At 46.7% G+C, this 24,101-nt stretch overlaps 1 protein-coding gene across 1 annotated transcript in view; it reads right to left on the bottom strand.

The window, feature by feature from the left end:
- The window catches only part of LHFPL4 (LHFPL tetraspan subfamily member 4), a 30,817-nt gene extending 7,360 nt beyond the window's left edge, over window positions 1-23,457 (bottom strand). The window contains exon 1 of the mRNA XM_034997292.1: window positions 23,052-23,457. Coding sequence (XP_034853183.1) covers window positions 23,052-23,457 — 406 coding nt within the window. The remainder of the gene's footprint in view (window positions 1-23,051) is intronic.
- Between the last annotated feature and the right edge of the window lie 644 nt (window positions 23,458-24,101).

Below are 24,101 nucleotides of genomic sequence, written 5' to 3'. Positions count from 1 at the left end.
CCTCCCCGCCTCCCCGCCTCCCCGCCTCCCCGCCTCCCCGCCTCCCCTCCCCGCGTGCCGCCGCGTTTCCTCTCGCTCGCGGAGCTTCCCCGTTTCCATGGAGACTGCGCCCGCATCCAGAGCTCCCCGCAGCGCGGCGCGCTCGGGAGGGCGGGCCTCTCCGCTCCTCAGCCCCCGCTCAGCCCTCACGGAGTTTCCTCCCCGTGGCCCTGCGCCCGCGCGTTCTCGCTCTCACCGCTCACGTGCCTCGCCCCAGTCGCGTGCCTCCCCATTCCTTCCTCCTGTCTTTTTATCTTTCGTGTTCTTCATCTGTCTCTTCACAGCCCTACTCTCTCTCGGGCTTGTCTCGATCGCGCTCAGGGGCCGGCCTCGCCCCTCCTCCCCTTGTCTAGTTAGCTCTCTCCGCATTTAGCATTCGTTCAACATCCCTCCTCTTCTCTCTTCCTTTTCTCGCCTCTCTTCCTTCTCTGGATCTAGCCTCTCGCCCTTTCCTCTCCCCGGCTCTCCCTTCCTACATTGCACATGTAAATCCTGAGTGCCAGTTATGTGCGGGGCACACTGTGCAGGGTGCTGGGGACACTGGAGGCGTGGTCCCCAGGAGAAGAGGCGTGTGGGGAGGAATAAAATCAAGTCAGCGCACAAGCGGAATCGTTATGCATGTCAAGGAGCGCTTGCAAGGAAGCGAAGACCCAGAAGAGCCGGGTGTTGGGAGAGGGTGGGGGTGGGGCCTTTCCCTCCTCTGCTCTGCAGCCATGTAGCTGGTGGCTTCCGGGCCCCAGAGGCTGCTAGGCGAATGGGAAACACCCAGAAGTCAAGCAAATGGGGAAAAAAAGCCTATCAGATGGTCTCCCTGGACCTGGGGGAAGAGAGGAAAAGATCACTACTGGAGACAGCCTAGGACAAGGAAGTGACCAAAAGGTTCAACCATCAGGAGATGGAACGACTGCAGGCAAGGCAGGTTTCAGCATCCCCATGTCCTGGATGAGGAAACTGAGGCTGAGGTCTTTGGAGTCTGAGTTCGAGTCTCTCTTGGAAGATACAGACACGGGTGCAGGGTGCCATGTGGAGTGGGGCTTCTCAACGGAAGCATTTTTGACACTTGGCCATAGAATTCTTTATGATGGGGGGCTGTCCTGTGCCCTTGTGGGAGGTTGAGTCATCATCCCTCGCCTCTACCCGCCAGATGCCAGTGGCACCACCCCCCCCAGTCATAATAAAGAATATCTCCAGACATTGCCCAATGGCCTCTGGGGGGTAAATTTTCCCTGGTTGAGAACCACTGGTCTAGGGGAAGGGGCCCGTGGGTGGGGCATCTCTAGCCATCACCCTACAGCCCACTGACTGAAAGGGTTGTGACAAAATTAATAATATGGATATTCATAATGTGATAATAATGTTCACAAACAGTATTGTGTGCTTAACTACACGCCAGGGCGCAGAGCTCCTGACATCATGATCTTGTTTAATGCTATAATGAATCTATACAGTGGGAGAAGTCATCATCCTCATTTTACAGATGAGAAAACAGGCTCAGAGGAACCAAGTATCATATCCCATGTCACAGAGCTAGTCAGTGGTGGGATCTGTATTTAAACGCAGACAGGTCTTTACTTAACATTTTTCTTTTAATAGACTCACTTTTTAACTTAGAGGCATTTACTTAAAAAGTAAGCTTTATATCACTATCATGGAAAAGGAAACCAGGATCATTTGCCACAAATAGGAGGAAACTATAAATATAATGAAACCAAAACAATGTTCTTAGATTCTAGCTGGATACTTTTGCCTGCCAAATGCTCTGAGCGCTCTCTCTGTTTAAGAGACTTAATAGTGTGAGAGGATGTACTAGCCCCAAAATGAGCCTTTCTCCCTGGAGCCATGAGACACTGGCCACTGTGCACGGTCTCAACAGGAAGCAGGACTCCCATTCTTCACTGGACAGCTTTAGGCAAAGTCAGTTTACCTCTCTGCACCTCGGTTTCTTCATCTGTAAAATGGGGGTCATGACATCCTACTCATTTCATAATGCTTTTGTGAGAATCAATTGGGGTGAGAAGAGGTACACAAATTATTACTGGTGAAGCGGGGACGGGTCATGGCAACTCTTGGCAAAGTGGGAAAAAAATCTGGGACAAAAGAGATAAGCCTTTTCCCAGATAGTCAAGAACGGTTAACAGTAACTGCCTGGGGAAGGTAATAAGCTTAATTTTTACACATAATCATGATGGAGACCAGTAGTTTGCTACTATATCTGTTCATCCCTCTTTCTTACTATTAGAAGTGCCAGTTTTTAGCTGAGAACTTGACCATTGAAAATAAAGACTGCATTTTCCAGCTTCCTTTGCAGCTATATGACTAGGCCACATGAGTAGGTAAAAATGCATGCAGATGTGTTATGTGTCTTCAAGGAAAATAACTTTACATAAACAGATTTACAAGGATGCCAGAATGTGATCTCTGCCCCTTTTTCTTCATCCATTCCTCCGCAGCCTGGAATGCAGAGGTGATGGCTAAGCTCTAGCATCCACCTTCAACAATGAGAACAAGGGCCTTACTTGAGAGTGGTGAAGCAGAGCTCTAGAAGGAGCTTGTGGGTGCCTGTGTGGCTCCGTCGGTTAAGCCTCCGATTCTTGGTTTTGGCTCAGGTCACGATCTCGGGGTTGTGGGATACAGCCCCACATTGGCATCCATGCTCAAAGCAGAGTCTACTTAAGATTCTCTCCTTCTCTCTCTGTCCCTCCCCCCCCCCACCATGTGCTCTCCCTCTCTCTCAAAAAAAAGGGGGGGGGTGGCGCATGGGTGGCTGAGTCAGTTAAGCATTCGACTCTTAATTTTAGCTCAGGTCATGATCTCAGGATCATGAGATCAAACCCCACGTAAGGCTCTGTGCTCCGTGGAGAGTCTGCTGGAGATTCTCTCCCTCTGCCACTCCCTTCCCCCCCCAATCATGCTCTCTCTCTCTCTCAAATAAATAAATAAATAAAATCTTAAAAAAAGAGAGAAAAAAGGAGCTCTTCACTTCAGGGGCCACCATACCAGCGCTGAAGTGCCTAACTCTTGGGCATTTGTTTCACATAAGAGTCTAGAACCTGGCGTCATTAGACAGTTATTTTGGGTTTTCCTATCACAGGCAGCCAAACCTAGTCCTAACTGTTACAAAGTGTTACTCCTTTTGAAGTCTGTATCATATGTCTGTATTGGGAAAACAGCTTTTAACTCTGTGTCTTTGGGCAAGTCACTTCACCCTTCTGAACCCCAGTTCTGTCATCACAGAAACGGTGATATTTACTTCTCGAGGCCACAACACAGATTGGGTGGTCCATGTCATCACTGTAGTGGGGGTACCCCTCACTCTTTGTGGCGTGCGAGGGTGGCCACACACCCGCCGCTTGGGGAGCAACATGGCGGTGTTCGTAAAAATCATAAAGGCACTCATCCCTTGACTCAGAAATGTATCCTGGGCTGCACTGTGCACGTGCACGAAGGGTGTACACGGGGTATTCACTGCGCCACCATCTTTATAACAGAGGACTGCAATGTCTATTGAGAGGGAACTGATTAAATAAAGTATGGTATATCCATGCCATGGTATACTACAAAGCCATTAAAACAAGTGAACAATTGTATATGTTGTCGTGGAAAACCTTCTAAGATATATTTAGAAATTTAGAAAGCCGAGGCACACAATACAATGTATAGTATGATCCCATCTATGGTTTTTAAGAAGGATGTACCTGCTCTGGAACAACCAGAAGGAATGAGCAGCTCCATGAGGACTGACACAGCAAGTTTTCTGACACATGACTTCTGCTACAAAAAGCAATTATACTGTTGGGGCGCCTGGGTGGCTCAGTCGGTTAAGCGTTCGACTCCTGATTTCAGCTCAGGTCAGGATCTCAGGGTCATGAGATCGATCCCTGCATCCGACTCCACACTGGGCATGGAGCCTGCTTACAATTCTCTCTCTCTTCCTCTTTCTTTGCTCCACGCCCCCCACCACCACTCACTCTCTCTCTCTCTCTCAAATAAGTAAATAAAGCAAGCAAGCAAGCAATTGTAATTTTTTTTTTTTTTTTAAATTTTAAGTAGGCTCCATGCCCAGGAACCTGGGTGGCTCCAGTCGGTTAAGTGTCTGCCTTCGGCTCGGGTCACGATCCCAGAGTCCTGGGATCAAGTCCCTCATTGGGCTCCCTGCTCGGTGGGGAGCCTGCTTCTCCTTCTGCCCCTCCCCGCTGTTTGTGCTCTCTCTCTCAAATAAATAAATAAATAAAATCTTTTAAAAAATAAATAAATAAAATCTTTTTTAAAAAAGGTGGGGGGAATGCCTGGGTGGCTCAGTGGGTTAAGTGTCTGCCTTGGGCTCAGGTCATGATCCCAGGGTCCTGGGATCGAGCCCCGCATTGGGCTCCCTGCTCAGCGGGAAGCCTGTTTCTCCCTCTCCCACCCCCCCTGCTTATGTTCCCTCTCTTGCTATCTCTCCGTCAAATAAATAAAATCTTAAAAAAAAAAAAAAAGTAGGCTCCATGCCCAACATGGGGCTTGAACTCATGACCCTGAGATCAAGAGTCACATCCTCTACCCCCTGAGCCAGCCAGGTATCCCAACAATTGTAATTTTTAAAAGTCAAATCAAACACATAGTCAGTGTTTTGCATGCTTCAGGCATTGTTCTAACTGTTCCATGTTTATTAATGAATTATTATCCCCATTTTACAGATGAAGAAATAGGCCCAGAAAGGTTAAGTGATGTGTCCAAGGTCACACAGCCAGAGATAACAGAGCTGGGATCAGACCCAGCCGGCCTAGGGCCAGGGCCCATGCTCCGAACCACCTCTCCTCTCCGATATATGAGCAGGTAGTCAGATCATACATTGGCATACTCCCTCATGTTTCAAAAAAGCAGGGGGTGATCTGTACATACAATGGGATGTTATTCAGCCTTAAAAAGGAAAGGAATTCTGACATGCTACAACATGGAAGAACCTTGAGGACATTATGTTCAATGAAATGTACTAGTCAAAGAAAGACAAATACTGTAGGATCCCACTTATGTGAGGTCCCTAGAGCAATCGAATTCACTGAGACAGAAAGTAGGATGGTGGCTGCGAGAGGCTGGGGGAGGAGTATGGGGGGTTAAAGTTTAAAGGGGACAGAGATTCAGTTTTGCAAGATGAAAAAGAGTTCTGGAAGATAGAGAGATGGATGTGGTGCACAACAATGTGCACTTAAGAAATGGTTAAAATGGTAAATTTTATGTTATGTGTACTTTACCATGAGAGAGGGAGAGAGAGGAAGAAAGTCAGCAGGGGCAATACAGAAAATGACATGATGTATTTGCCTTGTGGACGTGTATGTAAACGCACAGAAAAAGATTAGGAGGAAAATGGAAATTAAATTTATTAAGAGTGGTGGCCTCTGGACAGGGAGGGAGTAGGGACTTTAGCCTTTAAATGTTTCAGCTTTTCTCAGAGTGAACGTCTTCATATACCATTCATGAAATTTAAAAACATTATTTAAGATACTCATTTTTCAAAGGACACACACGTAAGCTTGCATATCTGTAAACATTTCTAGAAGTATAGGGAGACAATTTAATGATGGATGTCTCTGAGATGTGGATGGGGAGGTGGGCGGGAAGGGAGGGAGGGAGGGGACACTTCACCTGTGCTGTCCTTTACTGTTGACTGTGTCTAACATCTGCATGTATTACTTTTATAACAAAAAATCTATTATGTCCAATCCTTTTCTTTTTTTTTTTTTAAGATTTTATTCATTTATTTGAGACAGAGAGAATGAGAGACAGAGAGCATGAGAGGGAGGAGGGTCAGAGGGAGAAGCAGGCTCCCTGCCGAGCAGAGAGCCCGATGCGGGACTTGATCCCGGGACTCCAGGATCATGACCTGAGCCGAAGGCAGTCGCTTAACCAACTGAGCCACCCAGGCGCCCTGTCCAATCCTTTTCCATCTATGCCAGGCCATAAAATCCCCTTAAGCTTTTAAAAAATAATTAAGAAACTAAAAGACAGTTAAAAGGAGAGCGATACTTGAATCTGGGAATGAAACTTGAGTGAGACCAGAAGTAGTGAAGAATTAATAAGAGCAAATGTATAATACACTCAGGTGTTTATTTTCTTTAAAGCTTGTGCTGTAAATGTGCCCTTATATAAAGCTTTTTTTTTTTTTTAAGTAGACTCCATGCTGGGCATGGAGCCCAACTTGGGGCTTGAACTTGTGACCCCGAGATCAAGACCTGCGCTGAAATCAAGAGTTGGATGATTAACCCAGAGTTGGATGATTAACCCACTGAACCACCCAGCGGCCCCTATATAAAGTTTTTTAATGATGCATTTTATGCTCAGCTCTTTTAATAGCATTTCATTGTAACACTGTTACACCATCCTCGAGGGACATCTGCTAAGCTGGGTACTCCAAGAGGGAGGCCTCTGTTTTTGCTCAGTTGCCCCTTCCATGCATGACACACTACAGCTGCTACCCTTTCCTGGGGGTCAGACTGGTTGTCCCCAGGGCTTTCTGTCCCTAGGCAGACGCCACAGAAGCTTGCCATAGACTGAATTGTGTCCCCACAAAATTCACATGTGGAAGCCCTAACCCCCTGTGTGATAGTATTTGGGGGTGGGGCCCTTGGGAGGTAATTAGGGTTTGGTGAGGTCTTGAGGGTGGGGCCTCATGATGGGATTAGTGCCCTTATAAGAGGAGACACCGGAAAGCCTGCTCCCCGCACCCCCACCATGTCAGGACACAGACAGAGGGCACCTCCTTGAGGCTGGATGAGTACGCTCCTGGTGCAGGACCTTGCCCTGAGGAGGAACAAAGTTGCTGCATCTTAGAGCCATGCAGTTGAGAAAAAGTGTGATCCCATTTATGTACAGTTCAAAGACAGGCAAAACTAACCTACAAGATGAAAAGTCAAGCGAGTGATTACCTCTGGGGGTACTGATTGCAAGGGGACATGAGGTTCTTGATCTGAATGCTATCTCCACAGGCAGATTCACTTTGTGCAAATTCTCTGAGCCACAGAGGGGACATTTTCTGTACTTTTCTCTAAGTGTGTTATACTTCAATAAAAGCTGACTTTAAAAAAGGCGGCATACCATAGTGGATAAGAAGTGAACCTCAGAAATAACCAAGTGATCACTGGTTAGAGCACATCCATGCGATGGCACACCAAGCAGTCATGAAAGGGACGAAGGCAGCCCTTTATGTGCTGCTGTGGGACAGCGTGCGGATGTGCTAAGTGAAAGGCAAGGTCCCGAGCAACAGATGTGGTACCATGCTGGCACTCTGTAAGGAGTGGGGTGGGGAGAAAGAGGGAGGGAGGGATAATGTGAGTGTGTGTGTGTTTTCTTGCATGGACACAAAATATTTCTGGAAGGGTCTACAAGACCCTGATAACCCTGGTTACTTCTCAGGAGGGGAACAGAGTGGTGGGAGGACAGGAGGGGAGGAAGACACTGCACTGATAACCTGCTGCACATTTTGGATTCAGAACCATGTGAAACAGTTGAGGTGGGTGGGAGTTGTCTGCCAGTAGGTGACTATTGCTAGAGATTCTCACTCACTTGGAATAAAAATAATTAAAGCAACAAAGAATGGCAACGCACAGGCCAAATGTAACTCTCGGAAACAATGGATTAATCACAAAAACATAAAAATGAAAATCTCTAAACCCCTCTTGACTGAGCTTGCCAATTTCCGGGAATTTATCCTAAGAAAATGCTCATGGATATGCTCTCAGATTGAGCTACAAAGATGTCTGTCACATTGTTATTTATAAGAGAAAGAAGAGGGGTGCCTGGGTGGCGCAGTCGGTTAAGCATCTGACTCTTGGTTTCGGCTCAGGTCCTGATCTCAGGGTTGTAGGGTTGTGAGATCATCCTGCAGCCGCCCCCCACCCCAGCGCTCAGCATGGAGTCTGCTTGGGACTCTCTCTCTCCCTCTCCTTCTGTCCCTCCATGCTGCGCGGCCTCTCTCTAAAATAAATAAAAATAAATCTTTAAAAAAAAAAAGAGAGAGGGGCACCTGGGTGGTTCAGTTGGTTAAGTGTCTGCCTTCGGCTCAGGTCATGATCCTAGAGTTCTGGGATCGAGTCCCACATCGGGCTCCCTGCTCAGCGGGGAGCCTGCTTTTCCCTCTCCCTCTACTCCTCCCCCACTCGTGCTCTCTCTCTCTCGCTCACTCTCTCAAATAAATAAACAAAATCTTTTTTAAAAATAAAAATTTTAAAAAGAGAGAGAAAAAAGAGGAGGAGAGGGGGAAATAATAAAGGAAGAATGGAAAGAAAGAAGCAACTTAATATCCAGCAATATGGGAATACAGTTCTTTCCTACCACGGAATACCACTCCGCTATGAAACTTTAATATAAATTTCCTCAGGTAGCCATTGAGGAAGCTTTAATGATACAGAAAATACTTATGATATGTTAGGTTTCCAGAGGCTGTAAAAATTAAGATACAATATAATTTCACGTTGGGAAGAAACACTTACATAGTTATAGCAAATAGTTATACAGCATTTACCATGCCGGGCCCTATAGTACTTTACATACCTTAGTTCATGTAATCCACACAATAATCTGCATTATTATTTCCTTTTTACAGATGAGGACACGGAGGCACAGAGAGGTTATCCAAGTTATCCAAAGTCACACAGCTGGTAAGTGGCAAAACCAGCTGGGAAGTTTGAAGCCAGAGAGGCTGGCTCCAGAGCCTGCTCGTAACCAGTACTCTCTACTATTAGGAGTGTAGGCCAGGCAGTTAAGAATGATTCTGGGAGCGTGAGATTATGGATGTAATTTTGCTCATCTATAGTCCCCAGCTTTTCTACAAAGAACAATGATAACTTTACAAAGGTCTCAGAAAGGGGAGGTACGAGAGCACTGACGCAGCACAGAACGCATGGCCGGCCACTTGAGACCCCTGTGAGGCCCTCCCTGGGGTTAAGGAAAGGACCAGGCTGCATGTGGGGCTGAGGGGAGCCCAGTGGAGAGTCTGCGTCCACACTGGGACCACAGCTTTCCAAGGGGCTGCTTTCCCAGCACCCCCGGCACTAGGGGGCTATAGGGGAAACCTCCGACAGGCTGAGCCCCCCTAAGGGAAGGACAGTGTCTACAGGCCCCTCGCTACCAAGTCTGAGCACTGGCTCTGCTCCCCCAGGGCAGGTGCTGCTCTTACAAGGGAGACTGGGCCTCTCCTAACAGTCACCCCCAACTCACTGTAGATCCAGGCCCAACCTTAGTGCCTCTACCAGCCCGGGATGCTGGGGGTCGGGACTCCTGTGCCTAGGCTCACCATCCCCCCATCCAGCACCCAGATGCTAGGAGGCACCCTGACTCCCCCTTCCCCTCACCCCCATATCCAATCCATTCCCAAAGTCGACTGACTTGACCTCCAAAACTATCCAGGATCTGACCTCTCCTCTCCAGTTCCACTGCACCCATCTGTCCAAGGCGCCATGATCTCCCTCCTGGAGGACCACAGTGGCCTCCTAACGTCTTCTCAGCTCCCACACTTACCCCATCATCAGCTGTTCTCTGCTCAGCATCCACAGTGAACTTTCAGAAACGGACGGAGCCATTCCCCTGCTTAGCGCCCTCCAAAAGCTCCCCCATGCACTCAGAATAAAGTGCTGATACAGGCTGCCCACCTTTCCCTCCAGTCATTAGGCTTCTACTTCCTACACTCTGGCCACACTGGCTTCTTTTCTGTCCCTTAGAACATGTCAAGCTCAGCCCCACCTGGAGGCCTTTGTATGGACTGTTCCCTCTTCCTGGGATACTCTTCCTCTGTAATTCAGTCCCCAGTTCCTGGTTCCTGATCTTGAGGACACTATAGTTTAGGAGGGGGACTATTAAGAAGACAAATAATTGGGGCGCCTGGGTGGCTCAGTTGGTTAAGCGACTGCCTTCGGCTCAGGTCATGATCCTGGCGTCCTGGGATCGAGTCCCGCATCAGGCTCCCTGCTCGGCGGGGAGTCTGCTTCTCCCTCTGACCCTATCCCCTCTCATGCTCTCTCTATCTCATTGTCTCTCTCAAATACATAAATAAAATCTTTAAAAAAAATAAAAAAAATAAAAAAAAGAAGACAAATAATTGTGGGTGGGGGGATGGGTGAAATCAGTAAAGGGGATTAAGGGGACGCTTATTGTGATGAGCACTGAGTCGTGTACGGAACTGTCACTTCGCTATATCGTACACCTGAAACCAATAGAACACTGTACATTAACTACACTGGAATTAAAATAAAATTTACCAAAAAAAAAGAAGACAAATAATTCTATCTGGTGTCACAGATACTGTTACAGACGATGGGACACCCATCACTTTGTGTGGTAATCATTTGGGAACCATATTTAGTATTTACTTCGCCACCCCCAGGCCCAGGCTGCACGGAGCCCATGCCTCTTAATTACCTTTACCCACCCATCCATGAATCCCGCGCTGTCCTGGCTCGGCCCAGCCACATCTCCTATCTGGTTTGGTCGGAAGTCTCCTGCGGCTCTCCCCACAGCCTGTCCAGTCCCTCCAGCTCAGACCAGGCCCTCCCACATGGCTCCATCCTTCTGGGTCCCCCTCTGACTCCTCCAGGCCGGTGTCCTTTCTCAAGGCCATCCTTCTCAGTTTCTCAGTTGCTAATCTGAGCAGCTGCTCTGGCTCCTTTTCTGGCTCCTCCCCCACCTGCCTCTTAAAGGTCAGTGTTTCTAGACTCTCCCCTTCTCCCAGCACCTACTCTCCATGGGGCAATTTCACCTACCCTTAGACTCATTTCGATGATGCCTCACATCTCTATCTCCAGCTAAGACCTCTCCCCTACGCTCCCAGCCCAAATATCCAATTGTTTGTCAGATCTTTCCTCTTGCACATCCCAGAGGGTCTGCCAACTCATTTCCCAAACTGACCTGATCTTCCTCCTGCATGCTTGGGAATGTCAGTCCAGAGACCCAATCATCCAAGGAGGAAACCTGGAGTCATGTGTAACACCTACCTTGTCCTCACCCCCAGACAGCCGCTGCTCCTACACAGGTCTCCCGTCTTCCTCCTCCTCTCTCTCTGCAGCCTCAGCACCTCTCACAAGGACTACAGGCTCCTTGCCTCCCATCAAGCCTCCATCAGGTTCACCCCTGCAGCAGCCACCCCAGTCATCTTTCTAAACCCAGCATCTGGGCCTGGTGACTCCCATGCCTAAAAGCGAATGCCCATGGAGCACCTGGGTGGCTCAGTCAGTTAAGCATCCGACTCTTGGTTTCGGCTCAGGTCGTGATCTCAGGGTCATGAGATCGAGCTCCACGTTGGGCTCTGTTCTAGGCATGAAGTCTGCTTGAGATTCTCTCTCCTCCCTTTGCCCCTCCCTCTTGTGTGCTCTCTCTCTAAAAATAAATAAATAAATAAATCCTTTAAAAAAAATAATAAAAGCAAATGCCCATCACATAAGGATAAGACCCAAACTCCAAGGCCCAACTTTGAAAGCTCTCCACAGCCAGCCCTACCTGCTTCTTCAGGTTTATCTTCTCATTCTTCCCACTTTTCAATCTTTCCTCCCTTATTGTAGCATAGACAATGGAATGTTGGAGCCAAAGTGTTTTGACCCAAGTCACACACCAGCTAATAATAATCGCTAACAGTTCTTAAGGGTCTCCTTTGTGCTCAGGTCTGTACAGTATTCACAATCAACCTTTCAACAGCCCCTGGGGATAGTTACTATTATTATCAGTATTTTATAGATGAGAAAACTGAGACTCAGAAATTGTGTAACCTTCTTAAAGACACTTAGCTGGTAATGCCATACTTAGCATTCAAATTCAGGTTGTCTGACCACTGAATATGCTGCCTCCAAAGAAGTGGATGGCAGAGCTAGGACTTACATCAGATACCATCATTCGCTCATTCGACACTTATTAAGCACCTACTATGTGCCAGGCACAGACTCCTGGTCCAGGGCTCTTTTTATACCATTAAACTTCTCTGGGATTAAAGTAAGGTTGGTAATGATGAATAACATAACATGGGGATGAAAAGAAAAAGATATAAATGAGAGGCTTTCAGAATAAGAATAGTTCAGCCCTTGTCCTCTTGACCCTTCCAACTCCTCCAAATCGTCCTCTCCACTGACAACCAGATGGGATATGTTTCCCCACTGCTCAAAATACTTCAAGGCTGTTTGAGGTATCACACTAAACCCAGGACAGAACTGACAATAAGATTATGTTGAGAAAAAACAAATTTCACCATGGGGAAAACATCCATAGACAAAGTCAAAAGATCAACTGGGAACAATATTTGTAACTCATATCACAAAGAGCTAACTTTCTTAATATACAAAAAGTTCTTTTTTTTAAGATTTCATTTTTAAATAATCTCTATACCCAATGTGGGGCTCGAATTTACAACCCCGAGATCAAGAATCGCACACTCTACCGACTGAGCCAGCCAGGTGCCCCACAAAAATTTCTTACATATTAAAGAGGGAAAATACCATTAACTTGGTAAAAGGCGAAAGATGTATGCGATCTGAAGAGAAACCAGAGTATAACTTGGTAGAAATATATATATATATGAGCTGACAGTTTATAGAAAAGATATATATAGGGACGCTTGGGTGGCTCAGTTGGTTAAGCGTCTGCCTTTGGTTCAGGTCATGACCCCAAGGTCCTCAGAGCGAATCCCGTATCTGGGCTCCTTGCTCAGCTGGGAGCCTGCTTCTCCTTCTAACCCTTCCCTCCCCCCCCCGCCCCGCTTGTGCTCTCTCTCTCTCTCTCTCTCTGACAAATAAATAAATAAAATCTAAAAAAAGAAAGATTTAGGGCGCCTGGGTGGCTCAGTCGTTAAGCATCTGCCTTCGGCTCAGGTCATGATCCTGGAGTCCCTGGATCGAGTCCCGCATCGGGCTCCCTGCTCGGCAGGAAGCCTGCTTCTCCCTCTCCCACTCCCCCTGCTTGTGTTCCCTCTCTCGCTCTCTCTCTGTCAAATAAATAAATAAAATCTTAAAAAAAAAAAAGATATATATAAAAGGTGCTCGACTTTACTCATAATTAGAGAAAGGCAAATTATTACTATGAGAGTACCTTTTTACCCATCAGGTTGGCAAAAATAAAACATTTGATAACACACTCAGTTGACCAGGAAGTGGGTTAACAGGTACTTTTTATACATTGCTGCTGGGAGTGTAACTCTGTACAATTTTTAGAGAAGGGACTATGGCTGGATCTGTCAAAATAGTAAATATACAGACCATTCAATCCAGCAATTCTGCTCTAGGTCTTTATTTTATCCTCATAGTCACATATGTGTCAAATTATTTATATACAACATTATCCACTGAAATTCTGTTATAGCAAAATATTGTAAACAACTTGAGTATTTTTTTAAAGATTTTATTTATTTATTTGAGAGAGAGAATGAGAGACAGAGAGCATGAGAGGGAGGAGGGTCAGAGGGAGAAGCAGACTCCCTGCCGAGCAGGGAGCCCGATGCGGGACTCGATCCCGGGACTCCAGGATCATGACCTGAGCCGAAGGCAGTTGCTTAACTAACTGAGCCACCCAGGCGCCCAACAACTTAAGTATTGATAAAATAAATGATGACACATCTATACAAAAGTATATTATGCAGCTCTGGAGAAAAAGTAGCTCTTTATACACTAAAGTGGAACAATCCTAACAACAGAGTGTGGTAGAAGTGATGGTATGTGGTATCTAGATTAGGACATAAAAGGCAGGGGGATGGCCAAAACAATCTTCAAAAAAGAGCACAGTGGGAGGGCTCATACTTCCTGATTTGAAAACTCACTACAGTACAGCAGTCATCAGGACCTTCTGTACTTGCTTAAGGACAGACATATAGATCAGTGAAATGGAATAGAGAGTCCAGAAGCAAACCCATGTATCTATGGTTAACTGATTTTTGACAAGGGTGCCGAGACTATTCAATTGAAAAAGAATCATCTTTTCAATAAATGGTGCTGGGACAATAGGGTAGCTATATGCAAAAGAATGAAGCTGGACCTTTACCTTACCCCCGTACGAAAATTAACTCAAATGGGTCAGACACCTAAATGTAAGAGCTAAAACTACAAACTCCTCGGTAAAAACAAAGAGGTAAATTTTTTGTGCCCTTGGGGGCACCTGGGTGTCTCAGTGAGTTAAGCATCACCCCCACCTCAACCTCAGCTCCCTGCTCAGCCCTGTTCAGCGGGGAGTCTGCTTCTCCCTCTCCCTTTGCCCCTCCCCCTGCTTGAGCTCTTGCGCTTTCTCTCTCTCTCAAATAAATAAATAAATAAAATCTTTAAAAAAAATTTCTTTGTGCCCTTGGATTAGCAAAGGATTCTTAGATATGACAACAAAAGCACAAGCAACACAAGAAAAAAGAGATAAACTGGATTTTGTACAAATTAAAAACTTTTGTGTTTCAAACAAAACTATCAAGAGAGACAAAAGACAGCCACAGAATGGAAGAAAATATTTGCAAATCATATATCTGATAAGGGACTTGTATCTAAAGTATACAAAGAACTCTTATAACTCAATAATAAAAAGAAAAATAACCCAATTAAAAAAATGAGCAAAGGATCTAAATAGATATCTCTCCAAAGAAGATATACAAACGGCCAATAAGCACAGGAAAAGACTCTCAACACCATGAATCATTAGGGAAACACAAATCAAAACCACAATGAGAGGGGCGCCTGCGTGGCTCAGTTGGTTGAGCGACTGCCTTCGGCTCAGGTCATGATCCTGGAGTCCCTGGATCGAGTCCCGCATCGGGCTCCCTGCTCAGCAGGGAGCCTGCTTCTGCCTCTGACCCTCCCCCCTCTCATGTGCTCTCTCTCTCTCATTCTGTCTCAAATAAATAAATAAAAAAAATCTTAAAAAAAAAAAACCACACACACAATGAGACACCAGCTCACAGCCAGTAGGATGGCTATAATTTAAAAAGTCAGATAACAACAAGTGTTGATGAGATATGAAGAAATAAGAACCCTCATACACTGCTCTTGGGAATGTACAATAGTGCTGGCAGTTTCTCAAAACGTTAAATACAGAGTTGCCATTTGAGCCACCAATTCCACTCCTAAGTATCTACCCAAGAGAAATGACCATGTACATCTACGCAAAAACTTGCACACAAATGTGCATAGCAGCATTATTTGTAATGGCCAAAATGTTGAAACAACCCAAATGTCCATCAACCGATGAATGAATCGACAAAATGTGGTCTATCTACATATTGCAACATTATGGCCATAAATGGCCACAAAAAGGAATGAAGCACTGACAGGTGCTGTGACATGAATGAACCTGGGAAACATTATGCCAAATGAAAGAAGCTGCAAAGATCGCATATTGGATGATTTCACTTGTTTATTTTTTTTAAGATTTTATTTTTAGGGCGCCTGGGTGGCTCAGTCGTTAAGCGTCTGCCTTTGGCTCAGGTCATGATCCCAGGGTCCTGGGATCAAGTCCCACACTGGGCTCCCTGCTCGGCAGGAAGCCTGCTTCTTCCTCTCCCACTCTCCCTGCTTGTGTTCCTGCTCTCGCTATCTCTCTCTCTGTCAAATAAATAAAATAAAATCTTAAAAAAAAAAAAAGATTTTATTTTTAAGGGGCGCCTGGGTGGCTCAGTCGGTTAAGCGTCTGCCTTCGGCTCAGGTCACAATCCCAGGGTCTTGGGATCGAGCCCCGCATCGGGCTCCCTGCTCAGCTGGAATCTGCTTCTCCCTCTCCCTCTGTGATCTCTCTCGGTCTCTCTCTCAAATAAATAAATAAAAATCTTTAAAAAAATAAAAATTAAAAAAAATTATTTTTAAGTAATCTCTACACCCAATGTGGAGCTCGAACTCACAACCCTGAGATCAAGAGTTGCATGCTCCACAGACTGAGGCAGCCAGGTGCCCCTGTATGATTTCATTTCTATGAAATGGCCAGAACGGGCTAAGATAGAGAAACAGAAAGTAAATTAGTGGTTCTTAGAAGCTGGGGAGGTTGGGTGGGGGAGCTTTGGGGGGTGAGACCTAAAGGGTATAAGGCTTCTTGAGGTAATGAAAATTTCCTACAATGGTTGTGGTCATGGTTGTACAATTCTATGAATATGCTAAAAACCACTGAATTATATACTTCATTGGATGAACTATATGGCATATGAGTTATATCACAATAAAACGATTACCAAAAAAAAAAAAAAGAAAGAAAGAAAGAAAAAGGAGAGTGGGTAGTGTAGCTTCTTCCTTTCTCCCTCCTTCTCAGATAACTCATTCTGAAGTCTCCTGCCAACGCATGAGAGCACTTAGAAGTGGGTCCTTCAGTCCCAGTCACCCTCAGATGACCACAGCCCCCGCTGCGGTCTTGGTTGTAACTTCAGGAACAATCTTGAACCAGAAATGTCATCTGCGCTGCTCCCAAATTTCTGTGACTCACAGAAACTGAAAAAATAATGGCCTGTTGCTTTAAGCCACTAAGTTTTGGAGTAATTTGTTATATGCCTATAGATAACTAATATTCCATTTAAGCAAAAAAAAAAATTGTTTGCATTTGCTTGTATACTTCTGAGATTTCTTGGAACAGGTATTCAAGACACTGGTGACAGTGGTCGTCCCGGAGAACTCTGGGAGGACCACTGGGGAATGGGGACAGGAAGGAAGACTGATGTCAACTGTATACCTTTTTTCCCTTTTGAATTTTGTATCATGTGCTTGTATTAATTATTCCCCCCCCCCAAAACCTTCAACAAATATATGCTGACAGATGAAGTCTGTAAACTCCCAACCATGGCTCAGAAGCCTCCACGGTCTAGCTTCCCATCCTGAACACTCACCACTGCCTGCCCTAATTGCTGGTAGTCCCCAAAACATAAAACACACCAAGCTATTTCCTATCTTCATGCCTGGGATCATACTGTCTCTTCTGCCTGGGTGCCCTTCTCTTTCCGGCCCGTCCTCCAAGACTCAGCTCAAACGCTGGAACTTTTTGGAAGACTTCCCTGGCCCTCCTTAACCTCGTCCCCTTTGTGCCCCCAGAATACTCTGTGCTTGATTCAGTCATTTTACATGTCGTGCACAGAGGAGTGATGATCTGTCTTCTTTCCCGCTTCTCCCGTGACCCTATGAGCTGCGTGGCAGTGAGGACTCTTACTCCGGATTCCCAGAGCCCAGCACAGGGCCTGACACAGAGGAGGCCGTCAGTAAAGGGCTGATGTGAGAAAGGAAAGGTGTAGGGAGGAGGGTGGAAAAAAAGGAAAGAAGGGACAGTTGGGGGAGGAAGAAAGACGACGGAGCGGGGGAAGAAAGAAATCCCCCCAATGTGCTCAGCGGTCACGCACATACAATAAAGATGTACTGAATGAATAAACTCCCAAACCAAATCTGAAACAAACCCCCGGAGAAATGGGAAGGAATGTGGATAGATATTCTAAGCTGCAGTGATCTTGCTGCTCCCAGCCCAGAGACCCCTGCTGATGAAGGCACACATCTGGAAGGCTGGAAGGTACTTGCCTCCAGATCACCAGCCCCCCCCCCCCCCCGCCACTGCCATCCCTACCTTCGGTCTCCCCCAGCACCTACACCACCTCCCACGTCCTGTTCCCTGCTGGGTCTCCAGCACCTGAGCAGGGCCGGACACATAGTAGGCGCTCAGTACTGAATGAACTATGGTCAGTATCATCTCCCTTCTGTGGGTAGAAGAGCCTCACTTTGTGATATGAACTTGCCTCTTCTCTCTGGGACTAGGTTTTTTTTTTCCTCTGTAAAATGAGGCAGTTAGGCCAGCTAATTGGCAAGACCCTTTTCAGCTGACAGTTTATGACTTCTCAAGGACTTTGATCAGCCCAGCAAGTCCAAACTCTACCACCTGAGCAGCAAGAGCTCCTCACAAGCCTCTCTTCACTTAGACTGTGTCACAGGAATGACGTGACCACTGAATGCCCCCTGTCCACTAGGAACCACATTCAGTGCTTTCCATCCATCATTTTCTTTCCTTCCACCACCTGAGATAAGTACAGTAATAATCTCCCTGGGGTGCCTGGCTGGCTCAGGGTTGATCTCAGGGTTGTAAAGACTCCTTAAAAATAAAATCTTTAGGGGCGCCTGGGTGGCTCAGTCATTAAGCGTCTGCCTTCAGCTCAGGTCATGATCCCAGGGTTCTGGGATAGAGCCCCATATCGGGCTCCCTGCATCGGGCTCCCTGCTCCGCGAGAAGCCTGCTTCTCCCTCTCCCACTCCCCCTGCTTGTGTTCCCTCTCCTGCTGTGTCTCTCTCTGTCAAATAAATAAAATCTTAAAAAAATTAAAAAATAAAATCTTTAAAAATAATAACAATGATCTCCCTTTTAGGATAAGGAAACTGAGACGTAGAGAGGAAAACCCACTTATCCAAGGCCACACAGCTGGGAAGGAGCAGAGAGAGAATTCTAAGTCCTCTGCTCTTAAACCACCACCCCACACTATGCCCCCGGACTCTCCACCAGGCTTCCACCCTGAATCTCTACTCCAGCCAGCAACCTCCCCTTGGCTAACTTCATCCAGCCCACAGGTAAACACTGAGTACAGAGAGCTGACGGCCATATCTTGTGATTTGTGTATTCCTCTCCCAGGTTCCAGTTTGGTTGTAAGAGCAGGTACTAGATCCATTCAGACTTGCGTTAAGTTTCAGCTTCACCTTTCGCTAGATGTGTGACATTTGGGCAAGTCACTTTAACAGATGAACATGAACTGCTCTAACAAATATGAAAATGTCTAGCCTCGAAGCTGGTACCTTGTGTATTCTCACTAAATGGGAAAGACCAGGTCCGGAGTAGCAGAGATACCTAGAGAAGCTGGCCCCTAACTCCAAGAGCCCCCTGGGTTCTCAGCCTCTCCTCTTAACATTTGAGTCTTATGCCAAAAACCTCCTGCCACTGCCCCCCATCACTAATGCTCCTCCATAAATCCTTCATAAATCCTTGGGCTTTCGAGTCAGACAGACCATGTTACAATACTAGTTCCCCCACTTACCGTCTGTATGACCTTGGACAAATGACTCATCTCTGAGGCTCAGTGTTCTCTTCTACAAAAGAGTAATAATGGTACCTACTCCATAGGATCGTTGTGAGGATTAAATAATAGTACTTGTGTCAATGTTTAGCACATGGTCGGGCATACAGCGAAGGCTCAGAAAATGTTAACTCTTTTTCCTGAATAATAACAACAGTTGTAGTAGCTTTGAACTGCCTGCTGATGAAAGTCCAAATTCCTGACCCGGTATTCAGAGACTTGTACACGTAGCCCCATCATTCCTTCCTCCCCTCTCCTCCAACTGCTCCCCTGTGTGGAGGTCACACTCAAGCCACATGTGGCTTTCTCACCTCCATGTCTCTGCCCATGATCTTCCTCTCCATTCAGAATGCTCTCCCATACCTCACACCTGTCTACTTCCTCACCTCCCACTCAAGCCTCACCTCCCAATGAAAGGGCCACCTCCTCAATTGCCCCGGGTTTCCCCAGCACTTACAGCCAGCATATATTAGTGCTCAGACCCTCCAGAGCGAGGCTTCTGTCTGCGCCTGTCTTAACAGTGGTCACATTTGATTTCCCTTTTCAGGAACTGACCTTTCTCTACTGTCGGTCCATGTGTTCCAGGGATGGGAATGTGGCTGAGGTCTAAGACAAAGTCACATTGATTAACTAAGAGGTGAATCTTTGGCCAAAGCCTGGGCCAATGAGAATCAGCCCTGGAACTTTTGCTGGAACCACTAATAGATGTTCTTTTCCCACAGGCATTGCTAAGCTAAAATGATGTAAATTCAGAGCTGCTAGTGGCCTTATTTATCACCTTTATGAAAGAAGTGGACTTTAAAATGAGCTGACACAGAGGAACCAAGAAATGGAGATAGACATATTCTTAATAGCATTATTTGAGTATCTGGATCCATTCATGCCTAAAGCAAGATATTCTTTTTTTTTTTTTTAAGATTTTATTTTTAAGTAATCTCTATATCCAACGTGGGGTTCAAACGCACAACCCTGAGATCAGAAGTCCCATGCTCCACTGACTGAGCCAGCCAGGCACTCCTGAAGCAAGATACTCTTCCACTTTTAAGTTATGTGAGCCAAAAACCCCACCATCCCTATTTTATTTGATTTTTATTTATTTAAGCCATTTAAGTTGGGTTTCTGTCACTTGCCACTGAAAGAATGCTGACCACTATAGTGATCCAACTAGATGGTAAGCTTCCTCAGAGTGGGGATCACGCTGTATAGACCTAAATCCTCGGGGGCCAGGATGATCTCGGTATATTATAGCACCTAGCAGGGATGACCACAGAGCAGGTAAAGAATAAATAGAGCAATAAGCACCTCTGAATTTTCCCAATAGTCCAGGGCTCTACACTTAGAAGAGTCTAAAATATTTGAGGGGTGCCTGGGTGGCTCAGTTGGTTAAGCGTCTGCCTTCGGATCAGGTCATGATTCCAGGGTCCTGGGATCATGCGCCGCATCGGGCTCCCTGCTCGGCAGAAAGCCTGCTTCTCCCTCTCACACTCCCCTTGCTTGTGTTCCCTCTCTCGCTGCCTCTCTCTCTGTCAAATAAATAAATAAGATCTTTAAAAAAAAAAAAAGAAGAGTCTAAAATACTTGAATAAAAGTTTACATGAACAAGGATTCTAATTCTTACCTGAGATAAACAAGGCCCTTTGCTGCCCTGCAGTTCCTCTGAGAATGATTTCTTACTTTCTGAACAGAACCGTCTTGGTAAAAGAGCTGCTTTAGGAGACACACCTGGCTAAAAGAGATACTTTGAATCCACTAATGTAACTGATTAGTCTCCCACTATAAGGATGACAAAACTGAGATTTAAGCTAAAAACAATTGCTTAATACTGCAGGGTGAATCACCCAGGCAGAGTCAGCCAAGCAAGACCCTACCCCATGACTCGCAGTCCAGTGCTCTAGCTCCTGTCCTGACGTCACTTCATTAAACAAAGTGAATTGGTCACTTACCCAGAGAACTCAGAAATCTCTAAGCAAAACAGAATAAACTGCTCAACTCTGCTAACTGGCCTCCTCAGCCCTCAGGTGTGGGACAGCAACACAAGGGAAAGAGCAGGGGGCCAGGAGTAGAGACCTAGTTTACTCCCCTCCTGGTGATGAGACTTTGGGTAAGACCTTTTCTCTAGTCTCAGTCTTCTCTCTCTAAAATGAGGGGAGGGGAAAGGTGGGATTTGAAGGAGCTGATCTCTATGATCCCTGAAATTCTGTAATTACATGGGGTTATTGGACACTCCATCAAATCCCTAAGATTAAACCCACATAAATTACAGGGAATTGGAAGGCCAAGAGGTCAGCAACCCTTCTGCAGACTCCAAATTAAGGGTAAGGAATTGAGGATTTCAGATGAGTATATATTCTTTCCAGCTTGCCTTTGGAGGAAGAATAGAATGGAAATACATAAAATTACCTTCTATGTACCACAGAGAAATATGGAGACATACCCCGCACGCTCTACAATTCTCCTTTCTCACCTTCAGAGATCCTAGAAGACCTACATCTAAGTAGATGGAGCGAGATCTATTTGAAACAAGCTCATTAGAATGTCCTCATCTGAATTAACACTGCTTTCTTCAAAGTAGTCCTTCTGAGAGTTTGGGAAATTCTTCCAAGGGGACAGTAATTCCTCCCTGTATTTGTAAAAGTCCTCTTGGGGAAGCAAACCAGCCTCATGATTTTGCTCTCATACCTTGGCTTTCATCCCAAGTGACAATTCTCAATTTGATCACTACTGTATTTTCTACAGTTGGCCCTAAGCAACTTCCAGCCATTTCCAAAAATCATATTCTTCCTTTAAAAGATGGAGGTTTCCCTCAATGATGATGTTCAAGAAAACACACCCCACACTCCAAAGACAATTTCCTACAATGTTTTGAGCAGTGGAATCATCAGCAAGTGATATAACACCTCCTGCAGATAGTCTCTTTTGAAGAGGCCCATACTTGTTGAATGCCCTGAGGTGCTTATTTTGAAAGACCATCTCTACTGTATGATCATCACATTTTCCCTACTCTTTCTCATTCCTGGAGGGCTCCAAACTTTTCCTAACCTCACCAGCCCTCCTCCCCCATTCCTGCTATATCTTGACCTCACTTTCCCCAGCCCAACTCTTTCCTGCCTGCAATTAGGCAAATGCCCAAGTTGCTGAATCTTCAAAATCTGCCTTCGATCAAAAGGTGGGTGGGGGTGGGGACTCTAATGGATCCTGGAATATAGTCTCAGCAGTTCTCATTCCCAAAAGTCCTTTCTCTGGTTCTTAGGGCAAGACGTCTGTCCTAGCTAAACATTTCAAAGAGTCCCAGGGATTTATTCCCATTGAGCATAGCACCAGAACCCGTCCTGCATTGGGTGGGGGAGGCGGGTGGAGACTTGCCCTCCCAAGACCCTCATGCTGTCAACCACCCACATTTCAAACACTGGATAGACACTATACACATGCATATCTTCCTACGCTCCTTTATCTTAATACAGAACTTCAAAGTTTACAAGATACTCTTTCATTTGTTCTTAGGATCTTCTCCATTGTTTTACAGATGTGGAAGCCTAGCCTCAGAGAAGTAAAGTAAAACACCCAAGTTGATAATGCCGCAAGATAAAGGTCAAAGTCAGATCTTCTGACTCCCCCAACTCATGCTCTTTTTTGATACAATAGAAATTGCTCACTCCTAGAGTAACTCCTCATTCAGATAATTATTTCCCCTAAGACAGCCAAAAGAGACTCTCAGAGACCCTCAGACACTCTAACATAACGCTAACCATCAATAAATAAATAAATAAACCCATAAATAAATAACCCATCAATAAATGCAGTCTGCCCATATCCAAGCACACAAACTCAAAGACCCAGTCCTAAGGCTCTGCCTCCTGCCCCAAGGTGTCTCTCTCTCATAAATCCCTTCCCCAGTGGCTGCTGAGGGACACCAAGGAGGTGTATCTTCAGACAGAGGAGCAGAACCTCTCTGACCCCTCAGGAAGGGGCCCCGTCTTCGGCGCTTGTTCTGGGGGTCCCGTCCCCACCCCTCCCCTACCTGCCAAAAGCTGCATCCAGGCGCAGATCTTGTAGACGGTGGCCGTGTTGCAGAAGAAGAAAAGCGCAAAGCAGGTGATACAGCCGAGGATCAGCACCATGGAGAGCAGCACGAAGAAGGCGGCTGCCTTGAAGGCGCCGGACGGGATGGTGCTGAAGTCGGTGAACGAGCCTCGGCAGGTGAGCTCGCGGCCCGCCAGCCCGCTGCCCACACAGTAGTGGAAGAGGCCGAAGTAGCCAGGCTTGGGGGTGCTCACGCTGTCGCCCACCCAGTAGGGCTGGATGAAGACCACCACGTTGATGATGGCGAAGCAGATGGTGAAGATGGCCCATAGCACACCGATGGCCCGCGAGTTCCGCATGTAGTGCTCGTGGTAGAGCTTGGAGGCCTCCTGCGAGGGCAGCATGGTGCCCGGGGGCGGGGCCGGCGGCGGCGACGGCGGCTGACGGGGGCCGCCGGCCCGGGACCGACCGCCGGGCTGCCGGGCTGACAGGCGGGAGCTGGGGACGCACGCGAGAAGCGGCCCTGAGCCAAGGAACTCTCGAGGGCGGGGCCTGGGGCGGAGCTGGGGGGACCTAGAGGGTAGTATGAAGGAGGCAGGAGGGGGTCCTGAGTGTTGGGGCGGTGTCTGGGGGGAGTAAAGATCTCCAACTGGGGGCCTAAGAAAAGGACATGTAAAAGTTGGGGGGGCTGGGATGAGGAGGATGGGATGTGGATATGGGAGCTGGAAGTGGGGGCTGGCTAGAAAGTGGTCATGGGGGTGTTGGGGAGGAGGTTTGGGGGCTAGAATTGGGGGAGTAGGAAGGAACCATGGGGAGATGGAATGGAGGCTGAGGACCGGTGTAGGGGGATTAGCAGAGGGGCTGTATATAGGGGGCTTGGGAAGGAAATTGGGGACTGGTATTAGGGGTAAAAGGAGATTTGGTATTGGGCGTCTAGAAAGGCGCTGTGGAGAGGGGGGCTGGTGCTTCTATATGAGGGGATAAGAAGGGGATATGAGGGGCTGGTACTGGGGGACTGGGAAGGTGATATGGGGGCTGGGACAGGGAG

This window comes from Mirounga leonina, unplaced genomic scaffold (assembly GCF_011800145.1).
Source record: "Mirounga leonina isolate KUSES-001 unplaced genomic scaffold, KU_Mleo_1.0 Mir_94, whole genome shotgun sequence".
NCBI classification, from domain to species: domain Eukaryota; kingdom Metazoa; phylum Chordata; class Mammalia; order Carnivora; family Phocidae; genus Mirounga; species Mirounga leonina.
This window is presented reverse-complemented; position numbering and strand designations above follow the sequence as displayed.